At 45.7% G+C, this 22,079-nt stretch overlaps 1 protein-coding gene across 4 annotated transcripts in view; it reads left to right on the top strand.

Moving 5' to 3' along the window:
* The first annotated feature begins 3,918 nt into the window (after positions 1-3,918).
* The window catches only part of LOC138498049 (NFX1-type zinc finger-containing protein 1-like), a 1,106,230-nt gene continuing 1,088,069 nt past the window's right edge, over positions 3,919-22,079 (top strand). For 2 of the 4 annotated variants that reach the window (XM_069621893.1, XM_069621890.1), the window contains exons 1-2: positions 6,902-6,993; positions 7,519-9,361. In XM_069621893.1, coding sequence (XP_069477994.1) covers positions 6,983-6,993; positions 7,519-9,361 — 1,854 coding nt within the window. In that variant the 5' untranslated portion in view covers positions 6,902-6,982. Of the gene's footprint in view, positions 5,215-6,901; positions 6,994-7,518; positions 9,362-22,079 lie in introns of those variants that run through there. The other 2 variants (XM_069621891.1, XM_069621892.1) reach the window with 2 other exon arrangements.

The raw sequence follows: 22,079 nt of genomic DNA, 5'->3' as shown, positions 1-22,079 counted from the left end.
TTTCAAATTGCAAGACACCTAATGTCATTTACTTGATCGAATGCCCCTGTCATCTAAGATACATAGGTCAAACATCTCGACCAGTGAACAAAAGGATTGGGGAGCACAAGTCAAGAATACGATGCAAAACGCACAATGCACCCCTTGTATCCCATTTCTTAGAGTACCAACACAACTGTGACTCCTTTAAGTGGTGGGTGGTGGACAAGGTCTCTGACTGCCACCAACACACTTAATCACAAAGAGGCGTGGTGGATTTGCAAACTACAGACCATCTCGGGGGGTCTTAATGAACTGACTCCATTTGATTACCTGTAACTCCACCAATGTGGTTCCACTTCATATAATCCGTGGTGACAGTTTTAGGAAGCATTTTCGCACCTGCTCTACCCTGGGGTCCGCCCCCGTGCATGATCCGGCCACCCTACCGAGTACAGATACCATTTACGACCAATGCCCACATCTCACGGCACCACCACACTTCTGCAGTGAGACATTGTTTTGCGTAGGCGAGGCACATTAGCAGTGCCGAGGTACACCTTGGTCCTCTCCTCCTCCATTTGCTTTATGCAGGTTCTGGACCACACTTCACAAACAGCTTGCACACCTTCATTCCTTCCCGTCTTACCACATATTCATGCATCTTGCCTCCTTGCCTTCTACACACAGCCCTTAATCTGCCGGGCGACAGCATTCAGTCCACTAAGGGCCGACGTGCGTCTTGTCTCCTTGGTTACATGACCATGCACAGACGGCAGATGCGTGAGGCTTGCACACTTTTCCTTCACGCAAGCGCACATGCTATCTTTGCATACAGCTCTTTCCATTTCAAACGCATACGCCATTCCCCCTGTGCACTCAGTGCGAGCAGACGAGCATAGTGATTCAGGTAAGCCTCCATGCCCTGGAGCCCAGCTTTTTCAGCGTTTAGAAACCCATTAGCCTACGAAGGACTGAACAGCTCATGTACCTTTCCTTTTTGCCTCACAGAATCTATACTCTGCACTTGAGCCTCGTAACCACAGGCTTTTATTTCTGAAAACCTCGTGTTCTTCACAGGTGCACGGCAACTGCATTTCCATTTTGCTGCATCTACCAGGTACCCTCTATATATATATTTTTTTTTTCTTGCTTTATTCCACATATGCACAGGAATTGTCTCTCCTCATACTATATTTTGACACCTACATTGGTGTCCTTCTCACTTCTAGATCACTGCATCAGGTTCATTCACCAGGACAGCCACAAACAAATCAGAGGGTTTCCAGTCCCTCTGAAGCAAGGTCAGTGATGGGGACTAGAGGGACAGCCCTCGGGGTAGCCTCTCACGGGCACACACTATAAATATTTCAGTTATGATCCCCTGGACCATCCAACAATATTTTTTATATTGTTTTTATTTATAGGGAGTCCTGCTAGAATTGGCCTCAGAAGAAGGCTGCGACCTCCCTATAGCCGAAATGTCTAGATTGTCATCGTGCACTGAGCCCACACCTTTCTGACCGATTACCTTAACTTGATTTTCCACCTTTATGTTGACGTCCACATTGAGTTACCAATGTCTAAAAACATGGGACCTAATTAATAAAGGTCAGTTTAACTGTGTTCTTTTTCCAGGTTTTGGATCTGTACTTTACTCCAACGATACATACTGATTTAGATGTATTCTAACGTTAATATGGAGATGTGTTAAAACTATTACTACAACGATTTATTGTAGTCAAAATGTTCAAAGACAGGACCACCCCCTTGTACTAGATTCTCATCCAGGACCATCAAGGACCACATCAACACTTATGCTCCAGCCTTGGCCTATTTCTGAAATCACTCCTTTGCCACTGGAACTCCCCCCACACCCCCTTAAGCACTATCTTGTGCACCCCTTCTAAAGAAGCCCTCAGCTGATCCTTCCTCTCTGGCTAACTGTCGCCCGATCTCCATCACTCCTTTCCTAGGCAAACTCTTGAAAAAGCTGGCCATCTCCCAACTTAATCTACATACTGAATCTGTTGGTTGCCTCCATGACCACCAGTCTGGCTTCAGAGCTGCCATAAGCACGGAAACGGCTCTCCTGAACACCTGTGACGACTTGCTCTCCAATCTTGACTCTAATCTCCCTCCTGTCCTCATTCTCCTCGATCTGTCCTCTGCTTTTGACATGGTCAACCATGCCATCCTGCTCAATTGCCTCTGTGACAGCCTTGGTATTACTGATCAGGCCCTGGCCTGGTTGACCTCCTTTCTCACAGACCGACCCTCTCGCTGGACTATTGCAACAGCCTCTTTCTAAATCTTCCTGCCTCCACTCTTCGACATTTACAATGTATCCAGAACAGGACTGCAAGACTTGTCCTTGGCCTCAAGCCCAGGGATCTTATCTCTCCAGCTCTGAAATTTCTTCACTGGCTCCCCATGGCTGCAAAGATCAAGTTCAAGACCCTCTGCATCGTCAGGCTTTCTGGGGCCTGCGAATGCTCGACCTCCAACTTTCTCTTCCAAAACCTCTTCCTTCTCAAGACCTCTGCTGATCTGAGGGTCAGACACTTCTCCAAGCAGAGTTGGAGGCAGATCTATATCCTTGGCTGGGGCCTCCCTCTGGAACAGCTTCCCTGCCTCTCTTAAACTTGAGCAGAACCACCTGTGGTTCCGGAAGAAACTGAAGACCTTCCTTTTCGCTTCCACTTTCTCTCTTCCTCTCCCCTGCTGATGCACCTGACTGCTCTGCACACTGTTCAACCTCTGAACCTTGGCCCAGACTCCTGAATGTCCAGTTGCCCTTGCACTGCCTTCGAACTGCTAAGCACTTAAGGGTCTGTATCTGCAACCCTACAGTCCTTTCTCTCTGCACTTATGAGCCATATGCTGGTTGCACCTGTGAGTTAACTGCATTTCCCACTTCCCCTCCCCCCTAGCACTTCTCCCCTTCTCCGCACTTGTACGATTTGTATGACACAAGGCCTAGTAATATTGATAATTTGTCCTCCCTTTGTTTCCCCCTCCTTGTCTTGTCACGCCTAGAAACAATTGTATACAGGCACATTATAAATGCAACATCAAATCATATCATACCACTCTACTCTTACAAAAATATTACTTATTTTGTCTGGAAAACTTGAATTTAAGGGCTCATAACCCTGTGAAATAGATGTGGGGATACGCTGGCATTAGAAATGCTGGTTCAACGCCAGTGGTTGAAAAACAACTTGTTAAAACATTTTTGATTATTATGGTACATATAATCACATTTGCATGCAGTTCTCCACACCAGATACCTCACGCTTCAAAGCGCTGTAATAATAGGTATTGCCCCATTTTTTGACAATCTGAGAACGGTTCGAACATTTCTCCAGACAGTATCCCTGGCAGGTATGGGAGGTTCGAAGCCCCACAGAAATCCCTGGCCTCTTTACAGAAATCCCTCCAGGCTAGTTTTTTTTATTTTTTTTATTTACTGATTTTTAACCTAAAAGGTTTTTTTCAGAAAAGACAGCGTAAGTCTCTAAGGTCCATCTGTCATTTGAGGGGTTGAAAAATACTCTCCAAGATTTTTTTTTTTGCTGTTGCAGTTACCCAGCTGGTTTTCGTTCCTCCTATCACACGAAACCACCAGAGCTCTTCGTGTGCATATATGACGAAGCTAAAATAGTTTCCAGGTATGGTCTTCTGATATGGGCAATAGCTGGACATGTTAGTAACAGGTGGCGAATGGTTTCCACCGACGATTGGTTGTTACAAAATCTACAAAGATTTGATTCCGACTGGCTTCTAATCCTTTACAGAAATTCCTCCAGGCTTGTTTTTTGTACTCTCGTGATATGTGGTTCTAACAGCCGTTGGGAGGGGCGAGCCAGAGAGTGCCCGCGAGGCGGCCACGTGACGTCGACGGTGCGCAGTTTCTCTTTCCCCGGCCAGTGAAACCGGCGCTTTAGTTTCGTTTCAGGGGCCTGGAGCTCGCGCGGCTCCGGGGTTGGGGAGGGAGTGACTCGTGTGAGGGAGCGCGCTGTGAGTATAGACGGGAATATCTATTGTACATTACGTCTTTTCTACTCAGCTTTATGCCTGCGTTATCTTATATTACTTTATTTAACTGACGCTGTGTCTGGAAGTCTCCATGTCCTATTTTCAATGCGGCGACAATCCATGTCATCGCTGCTCGCATAACAATCAAATGAGGACAGAGATGCTTTTGGAGTGGATGAGGGGGTGGCGGAAATCTGTCTAGTAAGCCCGTGTCCCTGCTCTTTGTCACAAATGTATCAGAACCGAAAAGTGCCTTTAAAAAATAAAAGTTTTACGCATGGTTTGTACACACCGTGCGCATATGCCTGCCAACAAAATTAGCATGACTAGGCAATGAAACCAGGCAGTGTAAAATCGAATGAACGTCATGCAGAGAGAATCTGAAGGTGGTGGCCAGGAGTTTGGGGGAATCACCGGATTGTCAACCTATCGTCTCCCAGGCGAGAGGTGCACCACGCCCGTCGCCTGCTCTTAGGAACGGCTCTGACAGGAACCCATGTCCTGGCCCCGAAGGATGTCTGGGGGGGGCAGGCTCTTTAAAAAGGAATAAAGATAACGTGACTTTTTAATAGAGAATATATACGCAATACAAAATATGCTTATAATTTAAAGAGTCTGCCCAGCCTCCCCCTACATCCTTTGGGCCCCCTAGGGAGTGGGGGGCAGAAACAATCTTTTTACTCACTGGGGTGGGGGTCGATACCTGCTACGCTGCTAGCTCACACCTCCACCTCAGGGTCACTTGTTACCTGCGAGTCTGAGGCGCAGCCCCTACCTCAGCTCGGGATTTCCGTGAGTTTCACCGGGGGACTCACCTGGACCACTTGGTCCCTGAGACCCCTAGCCCAGGCGAGGGGGCACGTAATGCTGCCGCAGCTTATCTACCCGAGGACACGAGGGCAGGCCCCTTATGGCCACTCGCACTCCTATCTCAGACGCTGTTCTGAGCCCCCCTTAGCCCCCTCGCCTGCCCCGCCACACCGCTGCCTCAGTGTTCGACTCCTGGGGGTTGTGCGTAGCTGTGTCCACGCCCTGGTCCGCGACACTGGCCTGGGGCCCCGGGGGCGGGGACTGCACCGGCCCGGCTCAGGCTCTTGTTCAAAGTCTCTGCCCTATTCACTAGTTTCCTTGTTGACGCGACAACTGCACGTTCCAGAGAAGCCAGCAGCCTTATCTGCGGTGTACACAGAGCAGGTAAGTGCACACACCTGACTCCTATTCTCTCGCCCCGCTCTCGCCTTCATGTCCATATCTCACCCACTCCTCTGCTGTCTGCCAGTGCCACCTGTCCTGCTGTCTTCCCTTTAGCCTGCCTCTTATCTCCTCTTCCTCTAATGTAACCTCTCACTGCTTTCTCTTTTTCCTCTTTCCCTCTGCTCTGCTGTCTAAATCACATTTACTCTTCTTTCTTTAAGCTAGTTCCGTTTACCCTCTGCTGTCTGTCGCCCACCTCTCTCCATGTCCGCCCCTCTCTCTCTTTATCCTGCCAACCCATCTGCTGTCTACATCTTGCCCCCTCTCCCCTAGTATCTATACCCTCTCTTCTCCCCCTTTCCTGTCTTCCTCTGTGCTGCCTATATTCCCTCTTCTGTTCGCTCTTTACAGTGTCCAACCCCACAGTCTAAATCCCCACCCTGTTCAATCTTTCACGTCTCATCTCTCCGTTCACATTATCATCTATCCTACTCCCTCTGTATCCTCTTTCTGTCTCCATTGCTGTGTACATCTTATCTCCGGTTCTTTCTCTGTTCTCTCTCCTCTGCTGTCTATATAGTATCTCTGGTTCTTTCTCTGTTCTCCTCCCTCCTCTGCTGTCTATATCTTCTCTCTTGTTCTTTCTGTTTTCTCTCTTCTGTCTATCTTCTCTCATCTCCTCTCTCCTCTGTCTATATCTTCTTTCCTGTTCTTTCTCTGTTCTCCTCTCTCCAATGCTGTCTATATCTTCTTTCCTGTTCTTTCTCTGTTCTCCTCTCTCCAATGCTGTCTATCTTCTTTCCTGTTCTTTCTCTGTTCTCCTCTCTCCAATGCTGTCTATATCTTCTCCCCTGTTCTTTCTCTGTTCTCCTCTCTCCAATGCTGTCTATATCTTCTCCCCTGTTCTTTCGCTGTTCTCTTCTGTCCTCTGCTGGATATATCTTCTCTCTTGTTCTTTCTCTGTTCTTCTGAACTCCATTTCCTCCTTCATATGCTGTTTCTATATTCTCTCCTCTTCTTTCTCTGTTGTTCTCTGCATATCTTCTCTTGTATTCTTTCTATCTCCGTTCTCCTCCTTCCTTTGCTGTCTGTATTCTATTCTTTCTCTGTTCTCCTCTCCTCTCTACATTCTCCTCTCCTGCTCTTTCGATCTCTGTTCTCCTCCCTCCTCTAATGTCTCTATCTCCTTTTGTTCTCGTTTCTCCTCCCCTGCTGTCTATATCTTCTTTTGTGTTCTTTGCCTGTTCTCCTCTCTCCTCTGCTGTTATATCTTCTCCCCTATGCTTTCTCTGTTCTTCTTCTCTTCTCGTGTTCTTTTTATCTCCGTTCTCTTTCCTTTGCTGTCTGTCTTCTCTTCTGTTCTTTCTATGTTCTACTCTGCTCTACATCTCCTCTCCTGCTCCTTCTATCTCTGTTCTCCTCCCTCCTCTGTTGTCTATATCTTCTTCTGTTCTTTCTATGTTCTCCTCTCTACTCTGATCTCTACATCTCCTCTCCTGCTCCTTCTATCTCTGTTCTCCTTCCTCCTCTGTTGTCTATATCTTCTTTTGTGTTCGTTCTCTGTTCTCCTCTGCTGTCTATATCTTCTTTCGTGTTCTTTTTCTGTTCACCTCTCTCTGCTGTTTGTATCTTCTCACCTGTGCACTTCAGGGTTAGGACTGACTCTGGATTTCTCCCTGGTAGGCCTTCCACCACCAGCTGAGAGGGGTGATCCTTGCCTTGTCACACTTCACAGAGGTCAAGATGTGTAAAATGATGGCTTGCATACATGGATATTAAGTAGGGGAATTCTTAAAACTTCTTTACTTTTGTGGTATTTTTATTGAGTTTTGAAAGGGTAATTGATGGGTCTTTTTCATAGAGATGTCAAAGCGTAATTTGCGAATCTTCTCAAAGGTTTACAAGAGGAACAAGACATGTGGTTGTAACATATTTGAGAATCTCCTTGTCTCTGAAGAGTTAAGGGAAATTCTAAAATGCTTTCATGTGGTTGGTTTTAAATATTTCAGAAACAAGATTACTCTATTTGAACCCTTTTCGAATGTGTCAACCATGCTCTTGAAGATGGAAAGAGTACATAAGCATTGGACTCGGAGCCCACTGGCTAGTTGGCATCCTGTAAGAACCACGAACATTTCATACCCAGGGTATTCTTGCGGATGGTATTTTGCATTTCCTAGTCCCCTTTCACAGAACATGTGTTCCTGTTTGCTAGATGACCTCTGTATACATGCCTCAATGGTAACCGAATCACAAGTCTGTCAAATACATTAATAGGCACCTGATTTTTGTCATCCAAAACAGGCTGAGCGTCCATTGGATCTCTCGCACAGAAATGAGCAGAAGAAAACCACCATGGCTTGGCACAGAAGATGAGCAGGGCTGGTTCAAGAGGCCCCGTTTTGCTGATAATGAACCAAACCCAGTCCGAGTTTCAGGTTTCATCCGTCATCTGAATAATCTGAGCACTAACTACCCACAACAGGTCCTTGTGTTCCTTCAGCGCCAGTGCTTGGAACTAGGTAAAGTGGTGCAATGCCCTAACTTGAGCTCTGCAGAGGTCTATATTCTGATCAGAGGACTCACTGTGGCCCTAGAGTATGCGGCCGAACCGGATGAGGTTCAACCCTTCCTCGCAGAGGTGCTGAAGCCAGAATTCATTGCCAGGGATTTGCTATATTTCATTGCACAAATAGAAACTCTTCAGTTCCAAGACCAAACGAGCAGCAACGTGATTGGAAACACTGTTGTCCTGCTGCATCACCTGGTGACAGCGGCACCTGAGAGAACCCAGCAACTTCTTCACCTTCCAGTGGACCTTCTGTGTTCAAAGCTCAAGCGGCAGCAGGCACTTGGGGCGCAGGTGTCTTGGATAGCGCAGAAACACCTGCAGGATCTGAAATGGATGGTGGATGCAAGCTTTCCAGAGGAGAAGAGTAATCTAGGAAAATTCATGTCTCCAACAAAGGCAGAACAAATCCACAGAATTTCAGTTTTCCCGATACCAGAAGATATGTTGACTCAGCCTGGGAGTGTCCTTCGACCCAATCCCCTACGCGGTCCGCATCCAAGTGAAAAATCCTATCTGGAGCTTCACTTCCGCCTCCTTCGCGAGGATTTCATCAAGCCCTTGAGGGATGGCATATCCTCTTGTTTCACTCCCAAGACACTATTCTCTGGTACCAGGAGAAGCAGGAAGGGTATGAGGCTTTATAACAATGTGTACATCATAAAAGTTGGCACCGCCCCAACTGGCGTGATCTACATGGCTCGGTTTGACTCTCCCTTCTCCTCTTTTGTTTCTTCCAAAAGGCTCATGAATGGTTCTCTGGTATGTTTAATTTCAAATGACTGCGATGACATTTTGTTTGCCACTGTAATGAGTTATAACAGGGACGAGCTTGTGGAGGGTTATGTGTGGCTTGATCTCAAAATCAATTCTCCGGATCTTTACAAATACTTCTATAGAATGCGCTTCACCATGTTGGAGTCTCCTGCGTTCTTTGAAGGCTACCAGCATGTCCTGGAAGGTCTACAAGAAATGGATCACCGGCTTCTGCCCTTCAGAAGATACATTGTGGAATGCAACACTTCGGTCTTCTCACCCTACTACTTGGATGGTCCTTCCGTGGAGTATGATCTTACAACTCTGAACCCAATGCATGGCGTTTCCTTTCCCAAGCCGAGCATGCCGTTCACGAAGTCAATGAAGCAAAAGTGCACGCCTGCCACGGAAACGGGACCAAGCAAAACTCCAGCGAGCACAAGCCACAGCCATATGAGTCCAAATTACGACCCTACAAGCCTAAGCTTCTGCACTACGAGTCCAAGTTACAGACCTACGAGTCCAAGTTACAGACCTACGAGTCCAAGTTACAGACCTACGAGTCCAAATTACAGCCCTACCAGTCCAAGTTGCACAATCTACTGCCCAACAAGGCCAACATGCCTCCCTATGCGTCCAAGCCCCATTCCCACGAGTGCAAGTTACAGTCCTGCAAGCAAAAGCTGCCACCCTACGCGTCCAGCGCCCATCTTCAGTGCAAGCCACAACGCCTCAAATCCAGTGTGCACCTCTTCCAACACAAGTTGCAATCCTCCAAGTCCAGTGTGCATCCCCACTGCTCCAAGCAGCATTTCCACAAAGGTATGCAACATTAAATGTTGTCATTTTTTCCTACTATGGATGAATTTATATGCTTATTCCGAACATTTGTATTTGAATGTTGCACTATGAGAAACACATGGCAGAATTCAGAAATGTGCTGTGGTTTACATAACAATGCCCTATTGTATTTTATATTAATTTATTAAATTTTCCTCGTAAAAAAGGCCAATGCAGAGAGTAGAGTCAATCCCTTGCCAGTGAATGTAATGTTGTCATGAACGGCTTCATGATATCTGAGCTGTTTAGCATAAGGTTGAGCGTGAGAACTAAACATATGCTGGGCTCTGCTGCTTCTCGCAGTTCTGTGCAGCGAAGCCATGCTTAAAATGGTAGGATTCCCCACCTGCAAAGTCCTCCTTCCTACTCGCCCCGGCATAGGGTTGCTTAACTTGCTTGCTTGCCTTTCTTCAAAATTCCCAGCTGGGGCTCTCCTCCGGCATGCTTGTTGTGGGGTGGACCTGTGGTCACACATGCCAGCCGGATCAGTGCTGGGGGCAACCAGCACACCAGGATAATGCTGTGGTCACACAGCTGGATCGTTGTGTTGCTGTGCTCACACGGACCTGTTTAGTTGCCGCGGGCACCCGGACTTCAATGGAGCCGTGACAGCTGGACAGTGGCCTGGGGCATCCAGAAAACACCTACGGATCTGAGGACACCAAGATCAGCAGGGGGGGCTGCAGTACCATGATCACACAGCGTCAACCTGCAGGCCCAAATACGACACACTCCCCAGAGTTGCCAGACATGGAGTCTGCCGCCATACTGACCTGCACAAACCGGCATAGGCTTATTTTATTAGGAGCCAGTCACACGCTTTCTTAAAGGAGACAACACCACACTCCTCCTTTTTCATAACAAGCAAAACAGTAATCAAATAAATATATGCCTACAGCATGTTAACCAAACATCATAGCATTGGATTCATTCCAGTCCGCTCACTCCTTCTGATATCAGGGATAACAGACCTCTAATTAAATGACGATCCTAGATACCTGGATCAATCGTCTCACTCTGTGTAGTCATACTCAAGTCTCTTGAGGTAGCATTTCCCCTGAATTGATGGTAAGACTCCAGCTCATCTTCCTGGGCACTAGATAGGAAGAAAACATAATTGTTATCTTCCCATATGGGCCCTCTTCCCTCTGGTGGTGCAAGGTGAGCCACAGATGGTCTGGGCGGGGGCGGTGGTCTTCCAGCTCCTTGTCCGGTATACTCCCTTACAGGGGTGGATGGGGTTGGCTGATGATGACCCAAAGCGGTCAACTTTTCTGCACCTCCCACTTATTTGTCCTTTGGCAGGACACTCATGTGCCTGTGGCCGGTCCCATCCACACTAGGCAGGATGAGGCGCCTCCTATGCCTACATCATTCACTTTTCCTGAAGGCCTTGCCTCCTAGTGCTTTCCCACGGCACAGACTTCCTCCAGCTTTACCGTCCGCACAGACAAGTCCATGGCGTAGCAGACTACATGAGGCTAGTGCTGGTTTTCGCCTCAGTGAGCGGGGAGACCCACCAGGGTTTTCATACTGCGACTTCAAAAGCTTCCACACCTTTCTCGTTCTAGAGCTTTGTAGATGTTCCCCAAAGTCAATGGTAAGATCAAGATGGCACTAATACATTGAGTTGGGCTGGTGGGGAATGGGAAGATGGCAGCCCACATCTGTTAATATTCAAGCTTGTTTACCTAGAGGTTTGGTCACGAGATTGCATCTTGATTGGCCCGGACTCAGCCTTTAACCCTCAGCGCTTTTGTTGACCATTTATTAACGTGTCATAAAGCACAAAACAAAATATCAAATATTGCTAGGTGCTATGCTTTTCATAATATATAATTTTATTATAAGTCCACTAGTGCAATAGGAACTCCATTAAAATAAACTGTATCTTCTGAAGTCCTGTTCCATTCAGGGTATGTATTATTGGAAAGATGTCACACCCCGATACCCCAGTACAAATTAGCCCTAGGAGGGCAAACTTGCAGTGTCAATTTAGCACACTCCTCCGACCTCCATGCTGCCGTTCCTCCTTGGGTTGCATGTACCACCCAAAGTGGGATTCCTCTTATCAGACTTCATCCACTGAGCCCCACCCAACACCCCGGGAAAAATATGTCCGGCACCAGTTTGTTTAGGTGGAATAAGTGCACATAAGACATCCCAAAGTAAGCTCTTTCTCTTTCAGAAATGTCATTTTTTCAAATTCAAAAAGAATATGGGAATAGGGCATACGACATAGGGCTGCAAACAATTTTAAGAGAAAGCAAGCAGTAATTGATGGATGGAAGGGAATACTTGCCCATTTATAGTAAAATGATTACTGTGCGAAAACTCGGGCACTTTATCTGTGTTTATGCACTCACTTTCAATACAGTTGTGAGATCTTATAGGCGTGTTGTAAACCGTAATGGTTGTTGCATTCTATTCTACTATATAATGTACTCCGACCTGGAAAGTAAGATGAGCTGAACACTTTTTCAGTAACATGATATACTAGTTTGACAAAGGGGGAAAGCGTGCTACATCAGTTTTTCATTTTTATATTAAAGACCTGTTCGAACGGCCCTTCCAAAACCAATGATTGCTTTCAGGCATTCGGGCAAGCACTATGGTTTTTGGCCTGGAAAGAGACAATGAATTATTTCACAGTTCGTAGGTGGCCAAGTCCTTATTGGAAAATAGTCTTGATTTCAGGTATGTGTTATTGAGATTTACATTGTGGACTGCATGTTTGCCCATTGTCTACGTGTACAGACGTGCAGTCTACGGACCATAGCATCTCATATATTTCACATTATTGTACTCACCTCTAAGTTTTATTCACAGATCCTGTCTGGCCGATCTTCTCGCCCTCCCAACATGAACTCCCAGAATTCTTCTGCCCACTTTCTGACCCGTTTGTGCCCTTTGGGACACAAAGCTTGTATATATTGTTTGGTTATTTACCCACCCATTGGCTGCTCATGGCCATGCTAATCCCTACGACCATTTCCACCCTCTTTCTGACCTTCTCCACCCAAAACACATAATCCTGGTATGTTTTGGGGCTAGCTTTAGCAATCCTTACTATCAAACTCTGTGCATGAAGTGAATGCAATTGTTTTCGCAAAGCAGTCTTCTGAGAGTTCATTACTTTAACTGTAAAAGTGCTACTGGTGAAATGAAAATATCTACCAGATCTTCCCTCAGCCACTCTATAAGCAGTATGCCTGTCCTTCAATGAAGTCCTGTTAAAAACAAGCATTGCCAAAGCCAACAGTTTAAGCTTGTGTATCAATATTAGGCATTCACCAAGCAGTGCTACTATATGCCCAGGTACTCTCACCACTTTGCCGCTGCTACCATCAATGGACAGTTAATACCACTACGGCAGCGCCTGGAAAATGCCTTTATCATCTCTACACAAAAGTCGAAACTGTTGGTATTGCCAATGCTCATTTAAGAATGCCTTTTATTTGTTTACCCTTCCTTGCACGAGAACAGGATTAAATGGATTAGGGATACTTTAATACCGGATTAATTTGTTTTTCTCATCTTCAAAATGTGTAACATCCCAGGTCCCTCTATCATCGAAGATTTACTTTGAGAGATCATTAACGTATTTAAAACATGACTTTTTAATACATATATTTTTACAAACATGCTTTAAATGCACTCATTTTGACACAATTTAGTCAACATTTTCTTAGGGGGTACACCCAATACCGTCATAGGTGGTTTGGGCTCACGCGCTATGCTCACTCATTCGGCAAAATATGGGGCCACTTTGAAAAAAAATTCCAGGGCCACTTTTGGTTCCCAGTCCGGCCCTGGTCTGCTTAGACCTTCACAACCATGCATAAAAGATTCAGATTGAACGGCGTCATCTTCTCTCTCGCTCTGTCGATCACCTTTCTGAATTTCGCCCAATGCAAACGAGAGAGCGTGTCAGCTGCACTGTTTTTTCAAACCCGGAATGTGCGTTGCCCTAACATCTGCATTAATATTTTTTTGTTTTTTGGGTGGGGGGGTTTCCCCCCCACCTCCCTTGCCCACCTATTTTGAACTATTCTCGAACCCCCCAACCCCTTATCTGCCCTTTCCCCCAAGAACATTTCAATGACATTTTTGTAATTATGTCAATGTTAAAAAGGCAGCCGTAAAAATGCCTGTAGATGAAACAACGGCATACCCTCTGGTGGTCTTGCCCCAAGAGACAGATTTTCTGGGCAGAGGTTCTTGGTTGGATGAAGGAGGTCACGGGGTGGGTGGCCCTAGACATGGACCCTCTTAAGATTTTATTGGGTGTCCCAGGGGAGGAAAGGGAAGAATCCCGTCTAACGAGAATCTGTGAGGCCATGTTAAGAGCCGGTAGAGTGGCCATAGCCCAAAGATGGAAATGCAACTCCACCTCATCGAATGTGGACTGGATGAACACATTCTGGGATATTTCTATTCTGGACAAGTTTACGGCAGTAGTAAATGATGGGTTGCAGGCCTTCCACCTAGACTGGGGAATGTTCATTTTGAAGTGGGGTAGTACTAGACTGAGCTCTGAAGCTGGCACCTCTGCGAGATGTCAACTGTAACAAATGTAGGGCTCCAGAATGACTGTCTCCTGTGAGGTATTGTTGAAGAGAGCCCACTGTGACCTCTTGGCCACCCTCGCACTTTACATGTTTTTATGCACCTTGCATGTTGTGATCTCTTGTGCACCCGGTGATCTATATATGCCTGATTCCCCTGTGTAGTACAAGTTTATGTTCAAGGGGGCTGGGGGAGGAGGGGAACGGAGGATAAGCCCAGAACCCAACTGGTGGGGTGAAAGCTTTTGTAATTCGACTAAGGTTCCTGTGATTTATGAAAACTTCAATACAAACCAAGTTGCAAAGAAAAAATAGATTTGCCATAAGCTCTCTTAGCAACTGCAGTGCCCTAGGGCTGGTGGGAGAACCCTTTTCCAGCACTTGAACCAATGCTAGGTTATCAGACCAGAGTATTACCTTCTTGTTCTGCAAACTCTCCGTATGCCGAATGCCACCACAATGGGGAACAGTTCCAACAGAGTAATGGTGTCTGTGAGCCCCCCTTGCGCCAGTTGTCCTGCCACGGCTGCACACACTACTGCCTAACGATTCCCCAAAGCGGCCCTTCCAGTTGCATCTTTGAATAGTTCCAGGCTGTCGCTATGAACACAGGGGTCTTTCCATAGCTGCATCCTATTGAACTTCTCGAGAAAAGTGTCCCACAGTCGCAGGTCTGTATCCCGTGAGATGTGTGCTGAAGCCCTGTGGCCTATAGCGTTGGACGCCTTGCGAATACCCTTCCTGCAAAGTACTGCTTCCTGGCCAATACGTGCAGCCCTCTCAGCGTGGCCTTTTCTTTTCCTAACATGTCTGTGGCGGATTGTTTAAGGGCCTTCACCTTTCTTCATGTAACCTTGTTATTCCTTCCACTGAATCTATCTCTATTCCTACAAACGTTAGCCTGATGAAAGCTCTGACTGTTTTATCGTGGACCAGTGGCATTCCCAGCACTTCTGTTAAGTTCTTAAACCTCCAACATTTCACTGCATTGGTTGGTTGCCTCCTTTCAAATTATATGATATGGCATTTGTAACGCGCCTATACACAGTAATGCATGACTCCACCCTCTTGTACCCTCTACATCAGGGCCCATTCTAGAAACTTGCTGAACCTTTCAAAGTACGTGCATCACACTGTATTCACTGAATGATGCGTAGGCTACTATGCCATCTTGCTCTCCAAGCCAATTGTTCTCTGATTCACCTTCTGGGACAGACAGATGGTGAATCAAGCAAATCTGGCCTGGCTCTGTCTTGGGGGCCACTCCCATAGGGGACAGATGAGGTTGTCCAGCGTGTGCTTTTTCGAAAGGCCCCGCAACACAACCTTATTCTTGTGCCTTGTTAATATTTTGCCTTACAACCTTCGGCATTAGTTTGGCTGATTTTAAGGTTGCCTGCTTCCCTGCTGATGATAGGACCTCTGTATGGGATGCTGAAGCCCTTTTAGAAACCTGACAAAATGTTTCTGCCGTCATCTTTCTCGTGGTACAAGTTAAGCAGCAAGATCATCCTGTTCACTTTGATGGGGGAGGGGGCCATCTGGGAGTCTCTCGCAAATACACCCTTATGGCTGTTTGGGGCTCTCTTTCGTCTTGTTCCCTGCTCCCTTCTGCTTGTTGTAACATCCTGGTGAGCAGTGAATTCCCTCACACTTACTGCATGCGTGTTTCTATCTGACCCTTACTCAAATCGCCAGCATATCGCTTAACCACTCTGGCTCTGCGAGAATCTTTTACCCCAAGTAAAGTGGCCCCAAAACGTACTCCTTTGCCTATCATAAGGCCATCCTCTTTCTTTGGAACGAAAGGAATGATTGGGATGGTTTTTTGATTAAACTCCTTGGCTGCTACCAATTTTAAAATGTATCCTGACACATCCTCATCGTCCCACGCCTTAGTGGACCATGTTTGCCTTTTTAATCTAAATCCCTTGTCTTTATTTAGCCATGCTTCACCCCCATAGGTCAGAGAAGCATCATGTATCCTTTGTTCATGTAATAATCAAGGATCCTTGGTCATCTTGGGTAGGTTCCTTAAATCAGCTTTATTCCATGTTACACAAAGTTCCTTTAAGATGGCAAGTAAGAACCACTGGGTCCCATCACCCAGGCCGGGGCTCTCCAGCTGACATACAGTGAAACCTTCACTATAGGCATTCCTACACTCACAGCTGAACATTCTCTCAGGCACACCAACCTTCTCTCATGCATTCCCTAGCACCTGCATTCACAGCAAGCACGATACAACAGTTCATAAGCCCATAATGCTCCTATATCTCCCGTATATTTCTCTACCATGATGGATGCTAGCATTCTAAATTCCGTCAACCAGTTGTGTATTGTCCTTTCTTTTCTGACCTTCATTCTTTCTTTTGTGTCCTCTTTTTTTGGATAATTGGGTTATAAATATCTAGACCTTCCTGTTCAATCTCCAAAAGCGTAAATGTCTTTAAATTCCTTCTTCCATATCCTCTCCTTAATGCTCAGAGGTATGCCCCAGACTAAGACATTACCTTTAGCTAGTATGGGTGTAGACCCTGGCGTTGCCCTACCGTTTTTTTATTGTTCTGCAGTTTATTATAAACTTTTAACAACATTTCACTGATTTCACCAATTAAGAATCCTATCCCAAACTTCCCACAGTTCAGTGTTTTTCCGATTCAAGAATTTGACAGCCCCAATCGTTAGGGGAATGATCTCCCCCCCTTAATAACAGTTTCCACCATTCTTCAGCGTCCAAGGTCCCCATATTTTCCAGATAAGATTTAAAGTGCATTGTTCTTTAGACTGTCAATGCTCTACAGAACAGAAAGATGTAGTGCAAGTTTTCCACAGAGCCCCTAATTATACAAACTCTGCAGGTAACATCTTTCACTGTGTCGAGGGACCTGATACGTAGTATTTCTTTCGTTTTGTGAAGGTTCAGTCTTATCCTCATGAACAAATCTCTGAAGTATGGCTTGGGATACTTTTCAAAATATTTCAGGGTGTCACTGAGAGGCCTTGTCTCTTTTGATAGATGGTAAAAGAGCTTATATTCATTTGCCTCCATATTTATTGAGATTCAGTCGGCTTTCGACATCTTTAACTTTACCGTAATCGGATTACTGAGAAAGACTTCTGTAGAGAATCCCAGATATCTTGGACTGTTTCACAGTCAGATCTCCGATCACTGATTAGTTTCTCCTTTCCCTCGAGAATTTCAGCTTTTATCAGCGCTAGGATCGGTGCATGATTATCCTGAACGCATTTCCCAAAAAGAGGTAGTGACGTCCACTCAGATTGAGCTTTTAATGAAACAAGACCCAATTCTCTCCTTACAATTTGGATTGGAATCGATTTAGGAAGGCATAAAATGATTTTCCAGAAGGCTCCTTCCAGAATTGACCAATGTTTCTTTGGGAAAAATAGCAAAGCATCTGACCCAAAAGTTAATACAGGCCACTACCTTCAGTCTACAGTCCAATAAAGGTATCATGAAATATCGGCATAACCTTCTCTTTATGATCCTCCCTTGGATAGACCGCATTTTGACCTTCTCTTTTAAAGATGTTATATGACTCAATACAGCTTCTACTTACTTGGACTCCGGAATAGTTATATGATGATACTTGCTGAGTCAAATATTAGGATCTTAGTTTTTTCCAAGTTTATCTGGAGGTTATTTAAGTTTGCATAAGCTTCCAGTTGAGCTAGTTGTCTTCGAAGACTTATTTCTCATGGTCTAATAGCACAAGGTCATCAGCATACTGTAGACGCCCTACGTGGGTCCCTCCAGTCCGGTGGAAAAGATCTTACTGGCTCCATAAATGAGCAAAGCCTGATGAGTTCAAATAAAAAATAGGAGCCAAAGGACAGCCTTGCTTAACTCCCGGGGAGGTAGGTATTCATCTGAGAGGGAGGCCTGTACATTTAGCCTTACTCTCAAGATGGTATTTGAGTGCAAGGCTTTCAACTGTTCAATGAAATCTGCTGGGCATCCTCAAGAGGACAATTTATGCCATAGACGTCTTCTGTTTATGGAGTCGAAAGCTCTTGATAAGTCAACAAATAATATATAGATCTTTTATTTTTTTGATGGAGCTTTCTGTTTCATTATCGATAGAATCAGTGTGGAAGGAGATGTACAAAGATCCTTGATAAAACAAGTCTGGAAAGGGTCACTCCTTGCCTGCTTCACGGCCCAGTCATTCAATCTTCTTAGGAGGAGTTTTGCATATAATTTACCAATTGCGTCCAACAATGCTTTTGAACGATAGTTTGGGTCGTCTCGCATTCCGCTCTTGAAGATTGGAATGACAATTGCTCTCTTCCATGATATTGGCACTGAGCGACTTTCCCTATTATTATCAAAAATCAGGCAGATCATATTTGCCTATTCTACAGGGTTCTGTTTCAGGTTTGCGTTAGTCAGCCCGTCTGGACCAGGGAGGAACTTGCTTTAATTATGTCATCCTGATCATATGTTAAACTCCACGGAATTGCTGAGTTGGTGCATTCAACTAGGCCAGGGTGATAGTCCGAAAAAAGATCTTTAAAGTGTCTTACCCAAGCCGCTTCCCCTACCCCGTTTATTTGGGGAGTTCTTTGATTATCATCGATGGTCTTAATCAGTTTCCAAAATTCCCTAGAGTTCTTCCCACTTAAAGCTCTTAGCATATGTTCTACATCCTTCTGTAATAGCGTACCTTTGTACTAATTCAAGCAATACTTGTAAGTATTCCTCAACTTATTTGCCTCTTTAGTACATTTTGAAGGGTTGAGTTTGAGTTTTTTTCTCTCTCCTTAGCTCAGATCTTTTTAACGCAGCCTGGATGTCAAAGACATGAGTTTGCTTTTGTTTAACCAAAAGCATTTCTCATTTGCTTTGGACAAAGTGCTTGGAGGATGGTGTGCACTCCACTTTTAGGGGCAATGGGACAGAGCCATGCCCGGTATTGTGTTCAAGGTACATCAAAGTACAGTGCTGAACATCTCCTTTTATCATTTTTAACCTAACCCCTGTATTAGTTGATTCAATCAATGTTGAGAAGTTAGTATGTCGATGTTCTAATTCCTGTCCCCAGACCATTTTCAAAAGATTATGATCACTCCTTGTTGATCGATTTCAAAAGATTCAATCTCAAGAGAAGAGGGCTCGAAAAACATATTAACTAAATTATTGAGCTTTTCTTGTTTCTTTCCCAAGTGGGGCGGAGTGGGATGTTTTGGGTAATTTGGCTATTTAGCACATGTAGACCTATATTATCCATACATTTTACCCACCGCCGTCCACTGTTTTCAGAAGGGTCCAATGAAATTAGGTCATCAACAATCGGCTTCTCTTGATTATTCAAGTACGTCATGTTCAGATCTCCGTATATTATTCATTTGAAGTTTTCCACATTGTATGCTTCATCTATTAGATCTATAATTCCTTCCATCATTCTTTGTAGAGAGATCGATGTAGGGTTCAAATATATCTCGATTACACATAGCTTTTCGTTGGCTTTTGCTCCTTAGGTTCGGGTGTTTACAAGTTTAAGGGTCGTCCATTGAATACATTGGCCCACATTAGCTGTGTTCACTATTTCGAGGCTCAAGTCCATTCTGATTGCTGTTAATAGGCCTGCCTGTGGGCGACCCTTCACTACCCTAACTGCTGAATTGAAAATTTCAAAGTCGTCAAGGGTAGGTTTTGATAAGAGCCGCCAGGTCTCTTGGAAGCAAAGAATGTCAAATGTGGGCCACTTAATGTCTCCTTCTGTTGTCAAATGATGGAAGCCTCATGTGTTCAAGGAGCCAAGCGTCAAGGACTTTCTCCTCCCCTTATCCTTGCGCTAACAGCTACCTGTATTTCCTAAGACTCTCAGGAGCCATGCCCACAATGTTTCCTCTTCTGTTTGGGTTTTTGATTCAACACTCCTCACAACCCTTTCTAATCCTTGACAATCTGTTTTCAAAGTTAGGTTTGGTATGGAGTCCTGGATTTCCCATGTTTTTTTCACCCAGGAAGATAGACGTGTCTACTAAGGGATCTGCAGACAATGGTAAGCTTAAGCTTCTGAGAGTCTTCGATTTCGTATTTGCCTCCTTTGGTGGACACGCTACCATATTAGGTATGTTATTCTCACTCTCCAAGGATTTGTTCATGGTTGTAATGTCGAAGCCTAACTTCTGTAACCTTGTATCCGCTGTCAGCAGGAGTTCTTTGACAAGGGTCGAAGTAAGATGCAAGAAGACCAGGTCCAAATATTCTTCTTGTGCGAATTCTATCACCGCCAAGTGTTCACTGTTAACTTGCCGTAGGGCCGGAGAAGGTCTCTCCTTGGATGTCAAGTATCGGCAGAGATCATCTGTGTTGGGACGCCGTAGTTATCCGGCTTCCACGAGAACTAATACTTGTGGCTCTCGTATTCGTCAACGAACGGTGGTTACGGTCCCTTTAAGATCTCGTCTGCCGGGATCTTGGAAGTTGGCATGGAGACGATGGCGTCCTCTCACATCCGTCACTTTTCCCTCTACACGTTAAGTTTACGTATAGTGATCATGTGACTGTTATATAAGCCACGCCTGTTCGTTTTGCCGGCGCTTCTGAATCTTGTATTCTAGCGGCTTGCTTTCTCTTGTATCCCAGCTTCTTGTCCCCCCTTGCCTTGTCTTCCTGCTCTTCGACCTCGGATCGCCCACGGACCTGCTTTGGTTACTCCTTTGTACTTTTGCTGCCAGCCCTGCTCTTCGTCCTCGGATCGCCCACGGACCTGCTTTGGCTACTCCTTTGTACTTTTGCTGCCAGCCCTGCTCTTCGACCTCGGATCGCCCACGGACCTGCTTTGGTTACTCCTTTGTACTTTTGCTGCCAGCCCTGCTCTTCGACCTCGGATCGCCCATGGACCTGCTTTGGCTACTCCTTTGTACTTTTGCTGCCAGCCCTGCTCTTCGACCTCGGATCGCCCACGGACCTGCTTTGGCTACTCCTTTGTACTTTTGCTGCCAGCCCTGCTCTTCGACCTCGGATCTTCCACGGTCCTACCCTGCTAGGATTGTCCACCTACATTGGAACTCGTCACCTTTGGTACACGGACTAGAGACTGCCTTGTTGTACCTTTTAGGCGTCCTCGTGCCGTCGGGTTAGGTTTTGCTTTTTGGACAGTCAGCGTGGATTTTCTCCTGCTTCTTGCCTTGCCTTCATTTCTGGATCTTGGGTTGGCCTCTACCTTCTTTCTTATTCCTTCCTTGGGAATATTCGGAGAATCGGAGATTCTGAAGAACTACACAGGTTAGTGGTGGATTCTATTCTGATTTCTGCGTTTATTTTGCATACATCGCATCTATGTGATATTTGCTCGTAGTGCAGTTGTCTGGGGGTCTTGCCTGTTCACCTTGAGAAGACATCCCGTTCCAGTATCCTGTTCCATTGGGTTCTGGATTCTTCGTTGACATTCCATCTTTCCTCCAATCAACTGTTCTGTTTGTTGATTGTACTGACTAGTTCGGTAGATTGGCGAGAAGAACTCCTCGGCTACACTACGAGGGCAAGAGCGCTACTGACATATTCAGAAGCCTTCTATATAAATGGATGCCAACGAGTCTTTGTCGGCCATAATGCAATTGGTGGCGGATTTACGCAGTGAAATGGCTCATGCCCATGCTGCCACCGAAAGGCGCTTTGATGAGCTACAGGTTGGTTTTCAGCCCACCGGTGCTGGGGCGCCTTCACCCACTGTGGCCTCGGGTTCTGGGCTATCTCGCGCCCGTTCTGATACGGGGCCAGTGTACATGACTGCTCAGTTTCCCTTGGCTCCACCAGAGCGGTTTCTAGGTGACCCTAAGACCTATCGAACCTTCCTTAACCAGTGTAGGTTGCATTTCCTATGTAGGCCAGCACAGTTTCCGGATCCAACCACTAAAGCAGCCTTCCTTTTGTCACACTTGGGTGGTACGGCGGCGGCATGGGCCAATCCACTATTGGAAGAGGGCAGTCACCTCTTGTACGATTGTGACGCCTTGATTGAGGCTATGAGTCGGGTTTTTGATACACGCTATGCTACGCAAGCCACCGACTTACAGTTATTGGCCTTACAGCAGGGAACTTCTACCCTTTTGGCTTACTTAGCCAAGTTTAATCAATTGGTTGCCGAAACTAACTGGCC

The sequence above is a fragment of the Ambystoma mexicanum genome, chromosome 5q (assembly GCF_040938575.1).
Source record: "Ambystoma mexicanum isolate Mex_15411 chromosome 5q, UKY_AmexF1_1, whole genome shotgun sequence".
Taxonomy (NCBI): domain Eukaryota; kingdom Metazoa; phylum Chordata; class Amphibia; order Caudata; family Ambystomatidae; genus Ambystoma; species Ambystoma mexicanum.
This window is presented reverse-complemented; position numbering and strand designations above follow the sequence as displayed.